This window comes from Ceratotherium simum, chromosome 35 (genome assembly GCF_057802395.1).
Source record: "Ceratotherium simum simum isolate JZ-2026a chromosome 35, ASM5780239v1, whole genome shotgun sequence".
Classification (NCBI taxonomy): Eukaryota; Metazoa; Chordata; class Mammalia; order Perissodactyla; family Rhinocerotidae; genus Ceratotherium; species Ceratotherium simum.
The window spans coordinates 18,814,315-18,837,314 of record NC_141934.1 but is presented as its reverse complement, the minus strand read 5'-3'; the positions used below and the strand labels follow the sequence as shown (position 1 = coordinate 18,837,314).

Below are 23,000 nucleotides of genomic sequence, written 5' to 3'. Positions count from 1 at the left end.
AAGCTATAGTAACCAAAACAGCATGGTACTGGTAAAAAAACAGACACAGAGATCAATGGAACAGAATCGAAAGCCCAGAAACAAACCCACACATCAACAGACAGCTAACCTTCGACAAAGGAGCCAAGAATGTACTACGGAGAAAGGAAAGTCTCTTCAAGAAATGGTGTTGGGAAAACTGGGCAGCCACACGCAAAAGAATGAAAGTAGATCATTACCTTTCACCATTTAAGATTTTATTTATTTTATTTTTTCCCCCCAAAGCCCCAGTAGATAGTTGTATGTCATAGCTGCACATCCTTCTAGTTGCTGTATGTGGGACTCGGCCTCAGGATGGACGGAGAAGTGGTGCCTCAATGCGCACCCAGGATCCGAACCCGGGCCACCAGCATTGCAGTGCGCGCACTTAACCACCAAGCCACAGGGCCGGCCCAGCCTTTCACCATTTAGAAAAATTAACTCAAAATGGATTAAAGACTTGAAGGTAAGAAGTGAAACTATAAAACTCCTAGAAGAAAATATAGGCAGTACGCTCTTTGACATCGGCCTTAGAAGCATCTTTTCGAATACTATTTCTACTCAGGCAAGGGAGACAAAAGAAAAAATAAACAAATGGCACTACAACAGACTAAAGAGCTTCTGCAAGGCAAAGGAAACCAGGGACAAAATGAAAAGACAACCCACCAACTGGGAGAAAATATTTGCAAATCATATATCTCACAAGGGGTTAATCTCCAAAATATATAAAGAACTCATACAACTCAACAACAAAAATACAAACAACCTGATCAAAAAACGGGCAGAGGATATGAACAGACATTTTTCCAAAGAAGATATACAGACAGCCAACAGGCACATGAAAAGATGTTCAACATCACTAATAATAAGGGAAATGCAAATCAAAATTACAATGAGATATCACCTTACACCTATTACAATGGCTATCATTACCAAGACAAAATATAACAAATACTGGAGATGTATAGAAAAGGGAACCCTCATACGCTGCTGGTGGGAATGCAAACTGGTACAGCCACTACGTAAAACAGTATGGAGATATCTCAAAAAATTAAAAATAGAAATACCATACGACTCAGCTATCCCACTACTGGGTATTTATCCAAAGAACTTGAAATTAACAATTCAAAGAGACTTATGCACCTCTACGTTCACTGCAGCATTACTCACAATAGCCAAGATGTGGAAGCAACCCAAGAGCCCATCGACTAACGAATGGATAAAGAAGATGTAGTGTATACACACACACACACACACACACACACACACACACACACACAATGGAATACTACTGAGCCATTAAAAAAGACAAAATCATCCCATTTGCAACAACATGGACGGACCTTGAGGGTATTATGTTAAGCAAAATAAGCCGGATAGAGAAAGACAAACACTGTTTGATTTCACTCATATGTGGAAGATAAACAAACACACAGACAAAGAGAACAGACTAGTGGTTACCAGAGGGGAAGGGGGTTGGGAGGTGGGCATAAGGGGTAAGGGGGCACATATATATGGTGACTGACAAATAATAATGTACAACTGAAATTTCACAATGTTATAAACTATTATGACCTCAATTAAAAAAAAGTTCTAATTCCTGAACTCAAGGATTTACAACTGAATACTTACATTGTGGGTCAGGACAATTGGCCTCTGCTCATCTGCCTCACCCTACCTGGTGTCACCACAGCCTTAGCTCCAGCTTGGCTCCTCAGTAACTTCAGCTCTTTCTGAAAATACCTGACTTGTTCAGAGGAGTTACAGGGGCACTACATTCATCCTTGAAAGAGATCAGATACACAAGGTGCCAATATTCCAACTGAAAGCTTCTCCATGATGTACTCAGAAGAATTAAAAGAGCTCTGAAACTTGGAAAGCTTAGTTTACAGAAAAGCAAAGCAAAAGTACAGAATTCTTTGTTCTATAGCATCTACAGAACATACCCTGTTATTGTACTTCAAACACTGAGTCATGCTCAAATGTACCAGTAACATCCTTCAACTGAAGAATCCTCCAGTTTGAAATGTACTTGACTAGTATTTTATCGAGTTTTCACTGCTTATTTTTAGCACCCTGTGTTTCTAAGGGTTGGGGGAAAGGGGAGGCCTTGCCAGGATTAAAGTAATGTCCTTTAGTAACTTCCCTTTTGAACCCACAAAACACATTTAAAACAATCAAAGAATAATGCAAGACAGTACATATTCAATTTGACACTTGATCATAATCATATGTTCCAAATCAGTACTGGGTGAGTTTTTAAGACTGGGTTAAGGAGGGCTGTGGAGACAAAGTTGAAAAGTAAAAACCTATAATCCTAGTTTTTTATTTTCACATATGGGGTGTTTAAGGGATACCACAATGTCTTGCTCTTTTCCTAAAGAACTCTAGTTGAATGTGATACTTCTTTTCAATAGTGAAATTAAGGCCCAGCAATGTTATTTATTCAAGGACACAACAAATCAGTAGCAAAAGAAAGTTATTTATTTCAGAGATGTAAACCATACTGATATAAAACTTAAATTCTAGATTTTGAAATGATAAATAGGAAACAGAGGAGAGGAGGTGGCCATGCTACACTGAAACTGATATAATGCATTAAGACCATTGAGACAAAGCTCAAAATTCTCCAGCTAATAGTCCAATTTTCTCTTTCAGTGAAACTTACTTTCTATAGTCATTTTGTTAAATCTCAGCTAACACAGAAATACTTTAGCCAACTGCCTTCAAATATACATACTAAGGGGTTCCTTTGTTTTCTTACACTCTCAGTACCAGACAATACTCTGTAAATGATACTTGTCAATTTCAGTAGTACATAAGAATCCTCCAAATACTGCCCAACAATGTTCCCTCTAGGCTCTACTGTGTGCAACCAATTAGAAAGGCCTCCTCCTTTCTATGAGGCATGTTAAGATCTCAAATGTGTTGAGGCTGTTCCTACTAACAAGAATTGCAATTCACGGGCCAGCAATGGGGGACCAAGTCCAACAGGGTAATGTAAGCTTTCTACTAGGTAATACTTGAACTAAAGGAAACATCACAAGAGCCCAACTGCCCAAATGTAAAACTTAAGCAAACCAAACACTCAATAATAAAGAATACTGAGGAAAAACTCATGTAAAACTGATGATTATAAGAATCAAAGATTTTAACCCATTTATAAAATATAATATTTTAAAGGATCATTTTTTTTTTTTTTTACCCCATTCCCTTCCTTCTAACAAGCCGCATTTGGGTGCGTGCGTAGTCAGAGGGAATCCAGGTTCACTGTAATTTGCCATCTCTGAATCACACCGTATTTAAAAGAAGGAAATTCAAATGCCAACCTTATATATATAATACCAAATAGTAAAGGATCATCTTTTAAGATAATAATGGTAAAGAGAATGTTTTTGTTTTATGACATAACTCAATATTTTATGTTAGATGACTTTAAAGAACTCAATATTTTATGTTAGATGACTTTAAAGACTTCATTTTCCATTTTGATCCTAAGGCAAACTAAATAGATTAACAACGTTAAGAAGTATGTTCCATTCAGTTCAACCAAACCTGAAATATCCTATGTACTAGAAATTGTAATAGATGCTGAGGAGAATAAAAGGAAAAATAATGATGCACACTCGACACCAAAATAAGTATGATTCTGTTTTAAAGATTCAATTGGAATAATGTAGGAATGGGGAAAGGAGGAAGGAGACTAAACTCTCATCTTCCTTAGTACAGATTCAAGAGAACCATAAAATTCCTTAAAAAATAAATACAAAAAACACAAATAGTAGTAAAAACATGCTATTGATAAATTTAGAGGTAAAATGTCAGAAAAAGACAGCTAGAAAAGTTGCCTCAGGGGAGCAGCTCAAAGAAGAGAGATCAAAGTTAACTTGAGTTGCCAGGGGAGACAAAGAGTGGGGAGAAAAGAATGTGAACAAAACAGAGGAGTTTAGATTATGCTAGGATTGTGAAGGGCAACTCTGGCTGGACAAAGAAGCTTCCACTGGAGAACAGGGATGCCAAATAAAGCTTAGGTAACATCCTAAACACAACTGACTCCATATGATGTTCTTATGTGGGAGAGTGCCTCCCCAAAAGTAGTATAACAGAAGTATATACAGGGCAGTGATTAAAAACACAGGAGAAACTCCAACTCAGAAGACCCAGACAGGCAGCAGACTGTAATAACAGACCAGATGTGAACTGAAAACAAGGAGGCTCCCAGTTACAGAAGTTAATCTTTCATCTTAGCACTCACAGCTCTCCATATTCTTTAACCATGAATATTAAGCTATTATACTTCAATCTTATGCAACTATTAATAAAACCCTAAATGAAGTGATAAATAAATGGCAAGCAATAGGATATATTGGAGCATATGAGGAAGCCATTCGGTTTAAAACTAATTCAGCCTGAGCTTGTTTTTCCAAAAGGGCCTGGGGCCTTTGAACATGCATCGTATATCTGCTTTAAGCAATTAACATGTCCCAGAGACAAGAACAAATGCCCTTAAGATAAGGATGCAACTTCCCCCACATTGGCATTTCCTTAAGGATAAGCATTTCTAGGCTAGGATTTGATTGCTGCGCTCATCCTGTGACCACCCAACTCAGGACACCAGCCACGTCCATCGAGACAGCAGATCTGCTACCTGCTGTGTCCATCAACAGCTATGCTGACATGGCAATCTGACAGGGCAATCTCATGACTATTGTAAAAGGGACATTGCAATCATATGTGATACATGCTCTTTGACAGTATATAACTGCTCTGTACACTCCACTTCTTTGGTGCCCTTCCTTCCTTGGGGAAGGAAAGCCCTGGGCTATATGGTCCTCAAATTTGGCTCATAATAAACTGATCTCAATTTTGATTTATAGATTGATTATGGATTATTTTGCATAGACATGAAGTATATTATCACACTCTATTGAGAGGTTCTCAGATATAAATTTAATATTACCACCTCCACTAGTAGTGCAACCAACCACCATTAAAACAACTACCACATGTTAGGTTCTGTGCTAGCCACTTTATTCAGGCTATCTCATTCAATCCTAAACAATCTTAAAAACAATATCCATTCTACAAAAAAAAGCAAATCTTGGCTCAGTAATTTTAAGTAGAGGACTCCATTTGGTCCTTTCTTTGGTTTGGTCACCTCCTGGACCTTCCTTCCTCTTACTCTCCTGTCTCATTGCTCATCCTATCTGATTCCCTAAAGGAAATTAGTAAGAACTGTATAGGAACATTTTTATAACGTTTTAAGAGTGTCTCAGGACAGGGCTTTACACAAATGTCAACTCAGAAAAGAAATAATAAACACTTTTCATGCCTTTACATTTTAAAAGATATGTTTAATGTTTACAAATTTGGGGGATGAATCTTTAAACATTAACACCTTAAAACAGTATACAGTACAAAAGCCATTAATTAATAAATCAGGAAAAATTCACATCACTCAGGCATCGGAATTATTGAGAAAATAGGTATCATTTCTTTAATCAATTAAGTAAAATTAAAATACTAAAATGAAAGTCTCCTACCACAAAGTGAGTCAGCCCCAGATGCTAAGCAATCCCCTTTTAATAGACAAAAAATGTAAATCTAAGTGAAGCACAAATAACAGCAAGGTACAAGCAATGTCAAGTTTTATGTCCTAAAATACTCAATAGGTTCCACTTTGTGCAGTAACAAAGTAGCTCCTTCCAAACCAACACATCTCTCCCTCCAAAAAATAACAATAAATTCCGAAGGTAATATTAAAATCTGCTACAATACTGAGTTACTAAACACAGGCACTCATGAGTTTCCCTTTTTTTGTTTTTGTTTGTTTGTTTGTTTGTTTTTTAAACAGCTTTTAGCATGAGGGCAGACTGAACCACTGGGGGTGGCTAAAACTGACAGAAACCCCACCTCCAATCTTACTCACTGGAAGAACTAAAGGATTAAGTTCCAAAGACCACAACACCTAGGAAATGAGAAAGCAAACCCTGGAAAGAAGAAGAGTCAGAGATATAAACTCTGCCCAAATCTCTGGTTGAATTATGTGCATGGGTCAGACTCAGCCCAGCTAAGACTAAATCAGTGGTTCTCAACCAAGGGCAATTTGGCCTCCCAAGGGACATGTGGCAATCTCTGAAGACATTTTGGGTTGTCACAACTGAAGGAGGAGGGTGCCACTGGCGTGGTGTAGTTAGAGGCCAGGAATGCTGCTAAGTATCCTGCAATGCACAGGGCAGTCCCCCCGCAACAGACAATTATCCAGCCCATAATGTCAGTAGTGCTGAGGTTGAGAAACCATAGGCTAAAAGTAGTAAAGAGATTTCAGCTGCTACCCATCACAGGTGAGCCAAGAGTTTGGAGTTTGAGTCCAACTAAAGTTAACTGTCTGCTTAAAAAAACAAAAAACTAAATCAATATTGTTCAGAGAAATATAACAGAATCCAGAGTCTTTATAATACATCATTTACAATGCCCAAAATATAAATCAAAATGATTTAGCAGATGAACAAACAGCAAAATCTAACCCATAACATGAGAACAGACAATCAATGGAGATAATCCAGCTATTTTATTTATTACCTCAGATTTTAAAGCTATTGTTGTAATCATCTTAAGGACATAAAAGAAAATGTGCTCATAATGAATAAGAAAAATAGAAAATCTCAGGTGAGAAATGGAAAAGATAAAAAAGATCCAACAGAAACTGGAGAACTAAAAATTACCATACCAAAAATAAAATACACACTAGCCAATTATTTTTAATCTTAGTGCTTCTCTCAGAATCTGTCTTCTTTTATGCCCATGCTGTAATGATTTTCACTAAATCTTGACTATAATTATATTAAAAACTAAATGGAGATGAAAAGCATGATATCTTCTAAACAATCATTTGCTATTAGAAAACCAATGGTTCACTTAAAAGTATCATGATAATATTACACCTTTTAGGATTTATAATCTTGGTAGTAGAGAAACATGGTAGACTCTAACAAGAAATTATAAATAATCTCAAGATTCTCATATTTTTGAGCCATTCTAGAGAACTAATTTATGCTTAGTGTGGCTGAAATTTTCCAATTTAAAATTAAGAAAATGTCCCCCTATCTCCTTCACAGATAGCCTACAGAGTCTTATTTTGTAAATAATGACACAAGTAAATAGATGTGTAAATGAAAAAAATAGTATTATAATAAAAATAGGAGCAGTCATTTCCCTTAGACATGTCTGTTTTTACCTTGCCATAAAAATTTCCCCCATACTACTGATATGCTATGAGAAATTATGAGTGGAAATGACCTTCCAGGCATATACATTTTTATGCTTTTTCTAAACTCTATGACACTTCAGCAAAGTACCTTGAATTAAGCTACATTTACAAGGCAGGAGATATATAAGTATTCAATTTAAAAAGCAGTTAATTTCCAGAGTAATAAATTTCATTAATCTATGAAAATGATCTACTCAATATACTGTGATATACGTCTATGGTGCTTAGACACAGTCCCTACAGTTTACATGATCAGAGAAACTTACTATGAATGACAACCTAAATGAGACCAGAGACATGACCAAATTGAACAGTACTTCCTTCACACTACCAAAAGGTGAATTATTGGGGCTGGCCCCGTGGCTTAGCGGTTAAGTGCACGCGCTCCGCTGCCAGCAGCCCGGGTTCGGATCCCGGGCGCGCACCGACGCACCGCTTCTCTGGCCATGCTGAGGCCGCGTCCCACATACAGCAACTAGAAGGATGTGCAGCTATGACATACAGCTATCTACTGGGGCTTTGGGGGAAAAAATGAACTAATAAAATTAAAAAAAAAAAGTAAATTATTTGAACTTCCATTCATTTATGTCCTGACCCTTCAGCTGACTTGTTTCCCAGCAAGGGAAGCGGCCCTGAGCTGAGATATCTTAAGCAAAGGTAAAATAGGTGGCCAGCTATGTTATAAAACTAAAGATCACATCAAATTAACTCCCACTTGGTACCTAAAATTTCCTCTTCCCTCTTCCTAATCTGATTATGAACATCATTACTAAAGTTAACACAATCTCCTTCTCCAGACACGCTCTTTAAAACTTTCATAACCTTTGGAAGAGTAATAGCAAATCCCTTGGATTGGTGGATAAAGGAGTTAACCTTCTGCTTACAGCAAAACCGAACACAATGAAGACAATATGCTCCTGGTAGTAGAGAAAGAAAGAAGGAAAAACACAAACATATACGTATACACATACACATATACTGCCCCCCTACACACACACACACAAACACACAGAAAGAAAGAAGGAAAGAGATACACGGGGACATGCCTAGACTTTATAATTCTCCTAGAATCAGATAATCTGGAAGCTGAACGACAAGACAGCTAGAAATAATAAATGCTAAAACTAAAGTCCAGAGAGATTCACTAAGTTCCACCAGGTCAAATAGTTAATGGAAGGTCATCTATATTTCTGCATGGAGGGTCTAGTGAACAAGGAGAGCTTTGTTTCCAGCTTAGTTTCAGTCCTCTAGCAGGAATAAAAAGGAAATTACAGCAATGATATTCACCAAACCTCTCTAGTACACTACAATACAAGGTATATCTCTTACTGTAAAGTGTTTCAAATCCTTTTTGAAAGTAGACAGCATATATTTAAATATATTTTATTTTAAAATAAGAAAATCAATTATTGATATTGAGGATATAAGTTTTTATTGTATACTTTTTAGATCACTAATAGCAAAAATGAAAACTAAAAACTAATGGTCATCATTTCGTTCTGGTTATTAAGGAAAAAGAAGAGAGAGAATAAAAAAAAGTAAAAGAGCTACCTGGAATGCACATAGTTGTTTAACTATCATCACCTCTGGTTGAACTGGTTCTTCAATTTCACATTCTCTCTTCTATGCATAATGTTTGGGAAAGTACAAAGCCTGGTATATGAAAGACACTTCTAAAAACCACAGAGAGTATCACTTAGTTTCACCACGGGCTGTTATTAAATATCTGTCTCCTCCCTTCCTAGATGCAAGTTTTCCACTTTGCAGCTACTTGTAACAAATATAGCAAGAATTCTACATTCAGTATCTTCATTACAACTCCCATTTGTAACTCACACTACTACAATCTGAAATTCACTCCACTGAAACTGCTCATGTTATGGTCACCAGGAATACATAACTGCCAAATCTAACAGTTCTTTTAGTATGCATTTTACATGGCCTCTATGGCACACACAATTGATTAATCTTGAAACGTTAAAAAATCCATGGTTTTAGTGACACCAATCCTCCTGGTTCTCATTTCCCATTGACCTTTCTTAGTCTCCTTTATGCCCATCCTGTAAATGCTGATGCTCCCCAGGACCCTAACCTCATCTCTCTTCTCACTTTTCACAGTTTTCAAATATATTCAAGTGACACAATACATAATATCTTTTGATATATCTTCCATCAGCTAAGCTAGCAGAAAATGACTACATATTTTATAGATCTACCCCCCAAAAAGCTGTAAAACTATTATACATGACTAGATAAGTCCAAATTGTCCCATTAATATTCTTTTATGGATTTCCCATAGCCGGTCCTTGTTAACAGATACGTGGCAAAAGGCACCACATGCACAAAGTAAGTTTATGAGGAAAGTGAAAAAATTATCACTGATGATCTTATTTTTCTGCACTAGGAAGAGACTCCCTTTACCTTCTTTCACACTAGAAGTATCTGTTTACAAGTCTGCTGACCCTCTCAACAAGAGATCCCCTTCCCTGCCTTTTCATCTTTGCATCTCTAGAAGGAAACACAGATGACTGGGCTAAAACAAGGAGAGTACAGGAGAGAGGAGGATGGGGAGAAAAGTGAGAGGAGAAGAGAAAGGGGAGGGTGAGGAAAGAGAGAGAAGGGAAATTTTAAAGTGCCAGAAGTCTCCTACATCCAAATATTTCATCAGTTATACAAAATCCATTTTTTGCTATTAAAACCAAAAGGCATGGGCATTTCTTGAAAATGTATGTTAGGTAACATAAGAACATAAAAAAGAAATTAAAGAAATAATCTCAGGCTTAAGAGTAGAGAAAAAATCCAAATGAAACAACCAAAAAGCAGTCAAAATAATATACTTCCAATTGTGTGTGTGTGCGCACACACCCATGCATGTGTATCTGCTGACAGCACACAAAAGTAACTAAAATATCTGAAAGTATATGAGGCTATCTGTAGTGTCATCCAAGAGCAGGGCAGGTTTGCCCATGAGGAAGAGATGGTTAATTAATTCAGAAAATGCGCTAGGAATTTGGTATTTGTGTTAACTCAGCTATTGTACACCTAATACCAGAAAAGATCAAAGGTCCAAACTTTTATTGGGGGCAATCAATTATTTTGCTAAAAATGGCAGTCAAAGACTAAAGAGAATAGACTTCAAATTCTGGGGTAATCAAATGTGGGCTGAAACTAGACCAAATTAGAAAACAAATACTTTTCCAACAGAAAGAAACTCCATGACTGGAATAATTTCTAAATTATTTTAAAAGAATGTATTTTTCACTGGTTTGTTTTTAATCATATTATGGAAGCAAAGGCTTTTTTTTAAGTTCAACATACTTTAGAAACCAGAAATTTTGGATGTTTGATGTTAGCTGTCATAATTCTTTAGGACAAAGTCGAAGTTTTCTTCCCCATTTACTACATTCCCAAGGATATAAGTAACAAAAGATAAGTCACTATAGAGAAAAAGGATACAAATAAATTTCTTTTATCTTCCTGGACCTGTCTGGTCAAATTTATAAAAAATATATAAAAATATATATAAATTTATATATATATATATCAAATATATCAAATTTATATATAAAATATAAAATATGTATATGTAAATATATTTAAATAAATATATATAATATAAAAATATTATATAAAAAATAATTTTTCTAAAATTATCCTGAGCATCACCGCATACCAAACATTATGAACTTTTTTAGAGTTCATGAGCAAATGATTTCATTTTATTATCAATACAGAGAGAAATTATAGCTCAAGAAATTATATGTTATTAATGAAACATGTGAAATCTATTCATATATTCATTTGTCACCACTATTAGAATTATTTTAGTTACATGAAATATGCAGTGTGTTAAATTGTATTTTCAATCTATTGAACAAAAGTATCTATATGTTAGTATTACTTTATACTTAGAATACTATTCTTTAAAGTATATTCCTTTTATTTGTATGTAATGGCATCAAATAGGAGCATTCCTAAAAATATTAATTTGTACCTACAATTTGTTTAGCAATGGACAGCAAATTTTCCTCTCCACTGGTCACTAAATTGATATGCACACAAAAAAAATTAAGATTAAGAAAATTTATTTTTGCCTTTTCTCAACAAAATCATAAACTAGCCACATAAATTATCTCATTTAATCTTCACAACAACCCTCTAAGATAGTAATTACCACTATCAACTCAATAACAGCAAAAAAGAAAAGTTCAAGCTCAGAAAAACTAAACTTATCCAAAAGAAAGTAACTTGTAAAGAGAGGTATGGGATCTTCTAATTCTCATACCCTCCTCCACACTGCCACTCTGTCCATCCAAAGTGACCTGACCACTAGGATCCTGTTTCAACAGCCCAAAAGAGGCTCTATTTTCCACTCAGAGAATAAAACTGGAAAAGTCATTACACCAAATAAAGTTTATTAGAGCAAATGCCAACTCTTTAAATACAATCTTTGATTTAAAATTTTTCTAATTGTTAATGTCTTCTAAAATATTTTTTCAAAATCATTAACATTTCTACACTACAAGAAAACAAAGTTTCACATTCACTCATGAGTATAAAGTCTAAAAATAATAAAAGAATTCAATTACATTCTTGGAAATCAACAGCCTCCTAGTTATACAAAATCAAATATCCAGATACATTAAATGTATTATTTCATCTGGTTTGCTAAAGTTAAGAAGACTTTTGGGATCTAAATGAAGTGTAAAGATACACAAACTCTATATAAAATAGATTGATAACTACCTTTGACTTTTAAACATTATTTTTTACTATTAAAATACCAATTGCTATTCCTTTAATTCCTATTTTATTTCTACAGTTCCTCTTCATCCCCCAATTCCTATCAAATCCATCACACAAACGCCTGTGCCTATTGATCAAAAGTTTGAGGACTGGCTCAGTGAATACATCAGTGACCAGCTGTGAGAATGCACTCTAAGCACAGAGAGGCATACTAAGACTGGTAAAGATCACTGCTAAAGCAACTCCGTGTTTAACCATCCAGACTCATCAATATAAAAGCTAAAACTTCAGCCACTCAGAAAATCTAAGTCCTCTGTAAATTTAAGGAAAGTGTTAAGATTAAAAAAAAACAAAAAACAAATCCATGAAACACATGCGTTAGACCAAATAAATATAAATAAAAGAAAAAATTTCCTCTCCATCAGTCAAAGCATCTGTAAACAGAATCACACTTTTACACACCCACACAAACTGGTACCTTTCTAAAACCATTATTATCCCTTTCAGGCAAACGTTGATATACAGTCATGTGTCGCTTAATGACGGGGATACTGCACACCTAGGCTCTATGGTACTAATCTTATGGGACCACCATTGTATATGTAGTCTATCATTGACAGAAACATCGTTACAAGGCACATGACTATACATAAACCTATGTTCTATTTAAATTTTTTATAAATTTATTTTTTATAAATCATAAAGGTTTTTAAATATACTAAAAAGGGGAAAATATTTCAAGGAATTTCATAGTAATTTGGCAAAAAAAAAGCCAGTCCCTAATTTATCTGATTTGAAAAAAGAAATCCCAATTTTCATAAATTAGGTTTGGTTAATGAGGAGATTCTACAACCACTTCTTCAAAGCTTTAAGACATACAGGTTGGAAAGAAGGCCGCTAATTAAATCTCTGGTAGGAACAAGTCACTTAAGAAAGTAAAGGTTCCGAGACAGGAGTTCCAGCTGAAATTCTGGCAAACTATCCAAAAGATCTAACCTTAAGCCTACCATATAAGGCTTCAAGAGCTCTTATCTGCATCCTGGAGCTGGAGTCCTTAGCTTAGAGCAAGTTCACGAATAGTAAACTAGGATTAAGATTGTGGACCCTGCTCTTCGGAAATGAAACAGTCACCATCAACTTATGATTCCAATTAAGTCTATGCTGTGTTCAGAGGTAAGGGAGGTAAACATTCAACTTTGAGGGTTTTGTTTTTTGATTCTGGTTTATTGATCTAAAACTCCATGCATATTTAATATCAAGGACTGCCTTTAAAGCCATGCATATAATAAATGATGGTTAAGAGTGTGGGATTGTTTAGAGAAGTAATTCACAGTCCTGGTTTGACAACTGTCAAGGATGCGTTTTAAGAGGCATCAATCAATTCACTGAAAATTGTCACCACGTGAATTCACTTTAAGTTATGCCATATAACACTTAAGGAAGAAAGATAAAGAAGGATAATGAAAATAAGAAAACAGAATATTTCAATTCCAAATAGTGTGGTCATAAGGGGCTTGGACATGGTTACTGATAATCATCTTTCTAGTCCAATTTTTAATATTCCACAAAAATGTAATAATACAGTATTTAATAACATCATTAGAAAATAAATAAATAAGCTGTTTCTCTCATCTACCTCTTCCCCAAAGACAGTCGTGGTCAAGCAAAAGAAACCAAAAAACCAAGAGCGTTCCAAAGACTCACCTTTTGTTGACCGGCTTTTCATCCTTTTCATAGGGTCGGACAAACCATTTCCCAATCCTAACGAAGTTCTTATCCATTAGGCACCTATAATAATTACATCAAGAATTACTTTTATAGTTTCAATAACAAATTAGCAAGTCACTGAATCAATAATCACAGATGAGATACACCACTGAAAATAAAAAGATCACCATGCTTTCCTCCTATCTAAGTTGTGCCTCACTTCTGTTTCCATGCTGTTTTGTGCACACTGTGTTTCAATGTCAAATCACAGGGTAACCCTTCTGAAGACGTTAAGTGGTGATTGAACTCAATTCACATAACACCAAAAATGCACACTATTCAATTGAAGCAACAACAATATAGACAGCTATGACCAAGTTCACTTGTGTGCAAGCAAATGACAACTATATCATAATTGTGATCTGTCCACTTGTGAGATGCCATCATTTGTAAGCAGTATCCCTGATTTTAAAATATACAAATATGGGAGAAAATGTGCACATTGAAATTGATAAAATACAGTTATCTCTAACATTATTCAATGAGATGACACACGCTTTGTAAGAAAACCTGTCAGAAAGCTGGATGTAACTCTACGCAAGGTTCTACTTACCAGTAAAAGAGCTGTATAGCAATTATTTATTCAATATTCAGGCAATTCTGCATGTGGCTTTTGCCTCTGTAATTTCCACACCATCAAGGAGGATGGAAACAATTCAAGCCTTCACCCAACTCATTACAGATTACACGGGTTAGTAAATGGCAATAGTTTCTGCTGGCCACAATGTAACTCCCCATGGGCAGAGCCAATTTGCAGCACTGCTACATCAAAGAGGCACTGGCGTCAACTGGTTTTATTTTGAAAATGAATTTCTACAACAAAATCTTCCTTGTTCATAATGAAGAAAATCATTTTCAAAGGAACTCAATCTGTTTCCTAAAATTATAAGTTAACTTGCTTTTTAGGCTTAAAGACTACCTAACTCCACTAAAGGTAGAATAGGAAATATGGAATACCCAAAAAGGTGAAAGCACCAAGAAGCAAACCTGAAAAAGCATCTCCACAGTTTATCCCCTACCTAAGACACTTAATTATACTTTTTAGCTAGACTACATATAAATAGATATTTCCATTGAAAAACTCTAATGTTTGACATCAGGTTCCTTCCTCCAATAATACTACCAATACCTAGTACTAGAGTCACTACTACCACCACCACATTTGATTACCAGGCACAGCATATCATTTAATTCTTGTAATAATTATATGAGACAGATGTTACACTGCCAATTTTTACACATGAAGAAGCTGAGGCACAAGTGAGAATGACACCTAGACGGGGTCAAGCAGCTAACTGACAGCAGAGCTGGGATTAAGCCCAGGTATATCTGATCACAGAGCCCGGACACTGAACTATTACCATATACTGACTCTTATGCTGTCACATTTCCTCAATTCCTTCCTCTTTCTTAAAATCCTGATGCATCTTGTAATTGATGGGTCTATTTAACGTTTCTTTAATTCTGTAAACAATGCTATTAAATTGAAGGTATGTCTTAAAATTGATACTTCTTAGAATAAAAGCAATAGGGCATGTAATAGGTACAGAATTACATCAAACACTAAACACTGTCTTCTAATGACATATCCTCCCTTAATAAATACCTCCCTTAATAAATACCACTTTAAATATTTACTCTTTCATAGATGTCCTGAGGGTCACAATTCAAAAGAATCATTTATTCAATAACAGAGAAAACAAGAGGAATTTACAGTTTATGGACAGAAAAAATCCAAGGCTTTAGACAGTATAATATAAAAGATAACAGATAAAATATCTCTGACTAAAGAGGACAATGTGTAAAGTTTGTTTCAAAATCCTTGTCCTTCTATTAAGTAAAAGCGACAAATTCTATTTGCTGACTTCATTCCAGAACAAACAAACGGGGAGCTGAGGGCTGGAGGACCAGCACTTAGCCAAGACCACTCAAGGACAAGGGCGAAAGGCAAAAAGCTAATGAAAATGCTATCTGCGAGTCTAACTCTCTGTGCTACTATCTCCTGGAGTTCCCACTGCAGATCATATTTCTTTGTCAGGCAATGTCAACAAAAGGTTATCACTAATACACAAAACAGTCATGGAAACTACTGATCCTTCAATCTGAAACCATCTGGATCCAAATGAGAGTCATAAATGACTTATGTGACTTTCAACTGCTAATCAGTTTCTATGTGATCAGTAATTTCCTACACATTCAAAGGAAAACATAAGAACACAGAATTGCATTGGATGAAGTCATGTTTTTACTCAGTTTTCTAAGTACTGGATTTGCAACTGACTTATCTCTGCATAAGGGAGCAGTCAGTCATGTCGTCAGCAGCAATACGGCAGAAAGTCAGCAAAATCACCAAGTACCTCAGAGGAGGCTGGGACCAAATTAGTCAAGTTGCTGAGTACTGTGCTCCCTTTCTCTGCCCTGCCCCCCAACCCAATAGAGAATAATTGCTCAGTTAGAAGTAGAGATGAGTAAGTATGAGGGCGAAGTTTCTTTTTGCTCAAGAAGCAGGTAAAAAGAACTCAGCAACGATCACTATCAATTTCTACATTCTTCAATCACTTAAGTCTCAACTCCGGCTGGTCCAAAAAACAAACTTCACTCTCTTTCTCTCTCTCTCTCTCCAAAAAACAAACTTCACTCACTCTCTTCCTTTCTCTCTCTCTCTCACTCTCCCCCCCACCACACACACACACACACACACACACACACACACACACAGAGATACAGATACACACAGATCCTCCAAGACTAGGCAGTACAGAAAGTATTTCCACCTCATGTCTTGTACTTTGTCATGGGAGGAAATGAGAGAGGAGTGGGTGTGTTTTGCTAAGGAAGACAGTTCTACCACACGGGACGATGCTGGCTCAATAGCAGACTATACTGAGGTACTAAGCCCTTGGTTCTCAATCATTTTTGGATCATGATTCTATGGTAAAAATAATCTAATAGAAGTTATTATAGACTCTTTCTCCTGAAAAATGCATGCAAGAGTAAAACACTGCATACAATTCCACAGGGTTGGTGAACTCTCTGAGGCAGATCCTAGATTAAGAACCTCCGTAATCAATACTACCATTAATCGCTACTAACCCTGCTTTGGCCTGGAATCCCTCTCTTGTCCCACTCTATCCCTTCCTCCTCTCATTTAATTCTGTTCATCTTTCCCGTCCCAGATCAGCCTGCACGGTACTCTAACATCTACAAACCAGCACTTTCACCACCAAGTTGTAATGATTGATTTCTATGGCTTTTGTCTCCCAAGAAACTATGAGCCATTTGGGGGCAGACACGGCATCTATCTTACACACTGACAATATTGAACAAATATTTAAATGTCTGTTATGTTATATGCTTTATATTCTGCTCTATATTAGAAGGTGCTCAATCTGAGAAATGAATGCTATACACCAAGGAGTGTTTTCCTATTCAGCTATAATATTGTTAGTCTTCTTGTTTGTAACCACTATTCATGGACAGCACCATACTGTTAATTTTCTTGTGTGTATGTGTTTTCCCTAGTGAGACACTCAATGCTTGAGGAAAAAGATCTACATGTTTCATTTTTTTATAGCCCATCACCTCTTACTCCAGACTAAAATCATAGTAGATACTCAACACGTCGGGAATCACATAAATGCTAAAAATGTTCTGGAAGACCAGCACTTCTGCCCAGATGCTTTCAGTCTATGTGAAGAACAGAATTAAGCAAATCTTTTTAAGAGAGATAATTCTAAGATATAAAAACTAAAGAACATCAGAAATATAATTTCCCCTTTTTATACTCTATTTTATTATTTTTGAGGGATGAATTTTATATTTAATTTGACAAATAAATAAACCTAGCAGACATACTCCGTGTGCCAAAAACTGCTTCAAATCAACGTCAGTTGATAGTGCTAAGAATATATTATCAGTTAACCCTGGTTGTCCACTCAGTAATCCCAATCATTATCATTGAGATTTTCAAAACTACCTTACTATTAAGGTATGATATAATTCTGTAAAGTAGTACAATATTATTTAGCACGATCACTAAGTGATTCCACATTTATAAAACATTCCTTAAGCAACAGTTCTAGGAAATAATTTCTCTTTAGAAATGATTCCCAGCCCCCTACCACCTCCCAGAAATCACTGTTTCAAGAAGAAAAGAAACAGCTGCTAAAAAATGAAAATGAAATCAGGTTTTGTGTGTGTGTACACATAATGTTTCTGTGTCATGTCATATGGCTCTAAATAATTAACTACAAGAGCAACTTGACTCCGAAGTTGGCAAGCCCCAATCTCTAATCCCAAAGCCATGGGCAGACCTGATGTATGATTACAAATGCAACACCAGGAGCCCACAGCCTAACTCAGCAAGCCATTTCCCAATAGGGAGTTGGTAGTTTTAGAAGGGAGCCACAACAGCCTCTGGCTCCTTCTGTGTCCCACAAATTATGTAAGTATGACAGTTTTCATAGATTAAAAAGTCCAAGGATAGTGTTCCTCTACCACACCCTTAACCAAACTGCACCTTAGTGTTATCAGCTACTTAGAGAGCTGCTCAGATAGACTAAATTTTATATAACTTCATACCAGTACATCTTCACCAGCATCAAAGCCCTTACCTTACCACTCCAATATCAATCAAACACATATGCAAAGAAGTCCCCTTCCTAGAAACCGCAGTGCTCCCAATTCCCAACCAAATAAAAGAAACCCACATAATTTAGGGGCTGAAAAAGTCTTTTTCAACTGATCCCTTCTATCTTCATTACTTTGGGTTTCTACTGTGCTCTAGGGGATGCTGTCTCCTCTGGTCAAGCAAACTCTATTATTTCCATCCTTTCCAAAATCTCTGTAAGGTTAGCTTTTTTGTAGGCCTAGCCTCACCTTAAATGTCTATTCAAACTCAATTCCAAAGAACCATATCTCTCCTCTAGTTTCAAACTTTTAGTGTCTAATCCCATTCTCCAGCCACAAAAAAAAAAAATCTTAATTTTTTAAAAATTTAAAGTCTTAATCCTTTCCCTCTCCTAAAAATATTAAATACACAGATAGAGATATAAATTGATCAGTCTTAGGGTGAACATGTTTCTTTCTAGACATTTACAATTAGTTTTATGCTTTCATTCACTTGTGTCTATAAGGTTTGTAGTGTCTCTTCCTTTAAAGCATATGCTCCTTAGGTCTAAAGACTCATTTTCTTACTTCCTTTAGAGAACTGCACACTGTCACAATTCAATAAAATGAGAATTTACTGATTACTCATTTCCTGCTCCTACTATCACATCATACCCAGGGACTCTCACTGTTGCGATGTTACATCATCATTTCTTCAACTATGGCTGTACCTACCACCATGCTCTACTGGATGTATTTATTATTTTGAAATCTTTGAGGCACCACATTCAAGAACATTGCTCATTTACCCTCTGAGGATCACCTCTATTGGATCACAATATAGGACATTGAAAGCTAGTAATTTACAAATATGTTACAGTCATGCGCTGCATAACGACATTTCAGTCAACAATGGACTACATATGCGACAGTGGTCCCTTAAGATTAGTACCATGTAGCCTAGGTGTGTAGTAGGCTATACCATCTAGGTTTGTGTAAATACACTTTATGATGTTCGCACAACGACAAAATCATCTAACGACGCATTTCTCAGAATATAACCCTGTCATTAAGCGACGCATGGCAGTATGGTTATCATAATTATAATTCCAATTTTCTTCATGTTATTTTTACTGTACTTTTCCAAATGAGTCTCTTCACTCTAAACACCAACTCTTGGCAAACGAAGAAGCTCTGGGCCAAAGGCAATTTCGCAGCCGTGTTATAAACTACCGTGGGGTGAATATGCTGACGATCCATGAGGAAAGCAGCACCAGTGGACTACCCTGAAGAGCTGTTACGTTTTACAAATGTCAAGTACCCACAGATTAGTCTCCCTAAGTGAGCATGGACAGGGTAGAGCATAACAGCTTCCAAAGACCCATGTAATCTATTGTGTACAAATCAATGATTTGCATTTTAGAGGAAAAAAAAATACCTTTCCATCAAAATCAGCTTGTGTGTTTTATTCTAAAAACTTAAGAAAATTAAAGTATACTACCACACATAACACCAACTTGACAGCATTATGCCAGACATTTTAAGTACTTCTACAAAGGTACAAAAGCAAGATTTTCATAAGTCTCATATGTGGTGCAAATCACTGAGGCAATCATAAAAAACTCTGGGTGATATGAACTGCACACATTTCCTGGCTTTTTTTTTTTTAAGCTTTTCAACCCAATGTTTCACTTCATTTAGATAGAATTAGGTGACAACAACATGGCACAAATTACAATAACATAAGAGTAATAGTCATTAAATCTGCAATACTAAAAATGCCAAATGAAGACACTCCTGAAAAAAGATTGCAGGTTTTTGTTTTCCATAATCTGTTCACAGTCAAAAGTACTTTTCCATTAGTGAGGAGCGTGAGACAACCTAAACTTAAAATACAAAGTGTAACCTTTGAGAAGTTCATTATAAATACATAACAAAATCCCACTAAATTGCAAAGACTGATGAAGAACAATCTGAACCAGTGCACTATTAGAAAAAGAGAGAGAGAGAGAGAAATGGGGGACGGGGGAAGAGTCAAGTCAAATTAGCAGAGATTCTATATATAAGCAAAAACCAAATTAATGGTATTTTATTATCCTGGGCATTTTGCCAAAAAGGGATAATCAATCATTAAGAAAATATGAAGCACACTTACTTTCTCAGAAGAGAAGAAAAATAAGCATGACTGCATGATCTGAAACTATAAAATATAGAACCTAATCACTCAGATACTGAAATTCTGACTAAGAAATCACAAGTGAATAAAATACCAAAAGAAGCCAATATGCTCAAAGTTTTTAAAAACATGTACAAAACATGTGTTTTAGAAACATATCTGTGTTTTAGTAATATTACCAGCACCTGTCTGGAGGATAGATTATTACAAGGGAGAAGACCTCAATGAAGAGGTGTGGTAGACTGTACCCTTTTCCCAAATATGCACTATCCCTCCCTGCCCGACTGACATCAAGGTTGGCCATGTGACTGTGGTACCTCCCACTGATGGATAATACTTTCTCATCCATTTGACTTTAAGGTTGGTGGTAAACATCTTGGCCAACAAAATATGAGCAGAAATGGCATACACCACTTCTGAACAGAGGCTTCAATGGGCTATTAGGTATTTTGCCTTTGCTCTTTGCTGTCTACCAGGAACTCAGCAAGTCTTTGAGGGGGCTACTCCACCAACATGATTCCTGCCTGGAGAGAAGAGGATATAGGGCAGTGCTGCAGTAAATGAATCACACTGGACTAGCACCATGAGCAAGAAATAAACTTGAATTGTTCTAAGATAGTAAGATCTTTCAGGTCTTTTGTTAGTGCAGCATAACTAAGTCTAACCTGATTGATGAAAGAGGCCACTGCAATACTTCATGAAACACTTATGAAGTTTTAAAATAGGCCAGTAGCGGGCCGGCCCTGTGGCTTAGCGGTTAAGTGTGCGCGCTCCGCTACTGGCAGCCGGGGTTCGGATCCTGGGCGCGCACCTACGCACCGCTTCTCCGGCCATGCTGAGGCCGTGTCCCACATACAGCAACTAGAAGGATGTGCAGCTATGACATACAACTATCCACTGGGGCTTTGGGGGAAAAAAAAATAAATAAATAAAATTATAAAATAGGCCAGTAGCAATCAAAATGAAGAGAACAGGACTGATTAGAGGGATATCTGGAGGGCTGGAGGAAGGGGGGAGAGGGGTTCAATATTATATGATAAGAACCACAAAGAAGAAAAAAAAATTAACTCAGAGGACCAAGATATTAAACAGGCTACCACAAGGAAGTAGGATTAGACGAATTATATATGACCCCCAAAGAACAGAATTAAGATAAAGAAATGAGGGCCTGGCCTGGTGGCATAGTGGTTAAGTTCATGCACTCTGCTTCGGCAGCCCGGGATTTGCAGGTTTGGATCCTGGGCACAGACCTACACACCCCTCATCAAGCCATGCTGTGGGGGCATCCCACATACAAAACAGAGGAAGATTGGCACAGATGTTAGCTCAGGGCTAATCTTCCTCAGCAAAAAGAGGAAGACTGGCATCGGATGTTAGCTCAGGGCCAATCTTTCTCACTAAAAAGAAAAAAAAAAAAAGAAATTTAAGTTACAAGGGGACAGATTTCTGCTCAGTATAAGGAAGACTTTCTTCCTAACAATGAGTACTGAAGATGAAAAGAACTCCTTTGGGAAGCTGTGCTCCCATAACCAGAAGTATTCAAGGAAAGGGATAGATGACCACATAAAAAGGATATTATAGAATGGGATTCCAGAAGTAGCTGGGTAAATAGACTAACTGACTTTTAAGGTTGTGTCCAACTCTCAGAACAGTAATATCAATACTTCTATTAGCTGATATTAACAGCAGTCAACCATTTATTGAGCTCTTATAATGAGAAAAGTATTGTGCTGAGCAAAACAATCCTTCACCATTTTATAGGTAAAGAACAGGGGCTCAGCGAGCTTAAGTCACTCGCCCAAGTCATATAGTTATTTAATTGGCAGAGCTAAGTCCCAAACTATCTCCTGTCTCTGAAGGCAGTGAAGAAATGGGCTTCTAGAAATATGTGCTCCTGTAAAGATATAAAATTAAAGCCAGATATGTTAGCTTCTGTCTGACACCTTGATGGAAAATGCTCTTAAGTGAGAAGCAGTGAGGTTTTTCCCTTAATGGACAGATGACATTAGCTAGATATACACAATATAGTGTATGCAAATATTGAAGAGTTATAGAAGAAATGAGTAAATGAAAGACAAAATATATGAAGTCACATTACCTCAGAATTTAAAATATTCTACACAGCATCAATTCAGTATTATCTCAGCACCAATCAATTGCAACAAAATATGAAATTAACTTATTCTGCATGAAGTTTACAATGTTACCTTAATTTCTGTAGTGAAATTATTTTTTTAATACACTAGTGCAGTGACTCATCATTCGGTATACACTACTAGAGTATACCACCACCTTTTGGAAAGAGGATCAATTTATATGAATCCTGCTTAGCTGTAACTGAGAGCTTCCCAAGGTAGTTAATGGAATTTTCTTTTAATTAAACAAATCCATATGCTTAAAAAAATAAAAAGTAGA

The 23,000-nt window shown here is 36.3% G+C and overlaps 1 protein-coding gene across 5 annotated transcripts in view; it reads right to left on the bottom strand.

Moving 5' to 3' along the window:
- MED13L (mediator complex subunit 13L) overlaps nt 1-23,000 on the bottom strand; it is a 297,270-nt gene that overhangs the window by 120,346 nt on the left and 153,924 nt on the right. For all 5 annotated transcript variants that reach the window (XM_087424160.1, XM_087424161.1, XM_014787081.2 and 2 more), the window contains exon 4: nt 13,739-13,822. In XM_087424160.1, coding sequence (XP_087280286.1) covers nt 13,739-13,822 — 84 coding nt within the window. The remainder of the gene's footprint in view (nt 1-13,738; nt 13,823-23,000) is intronic.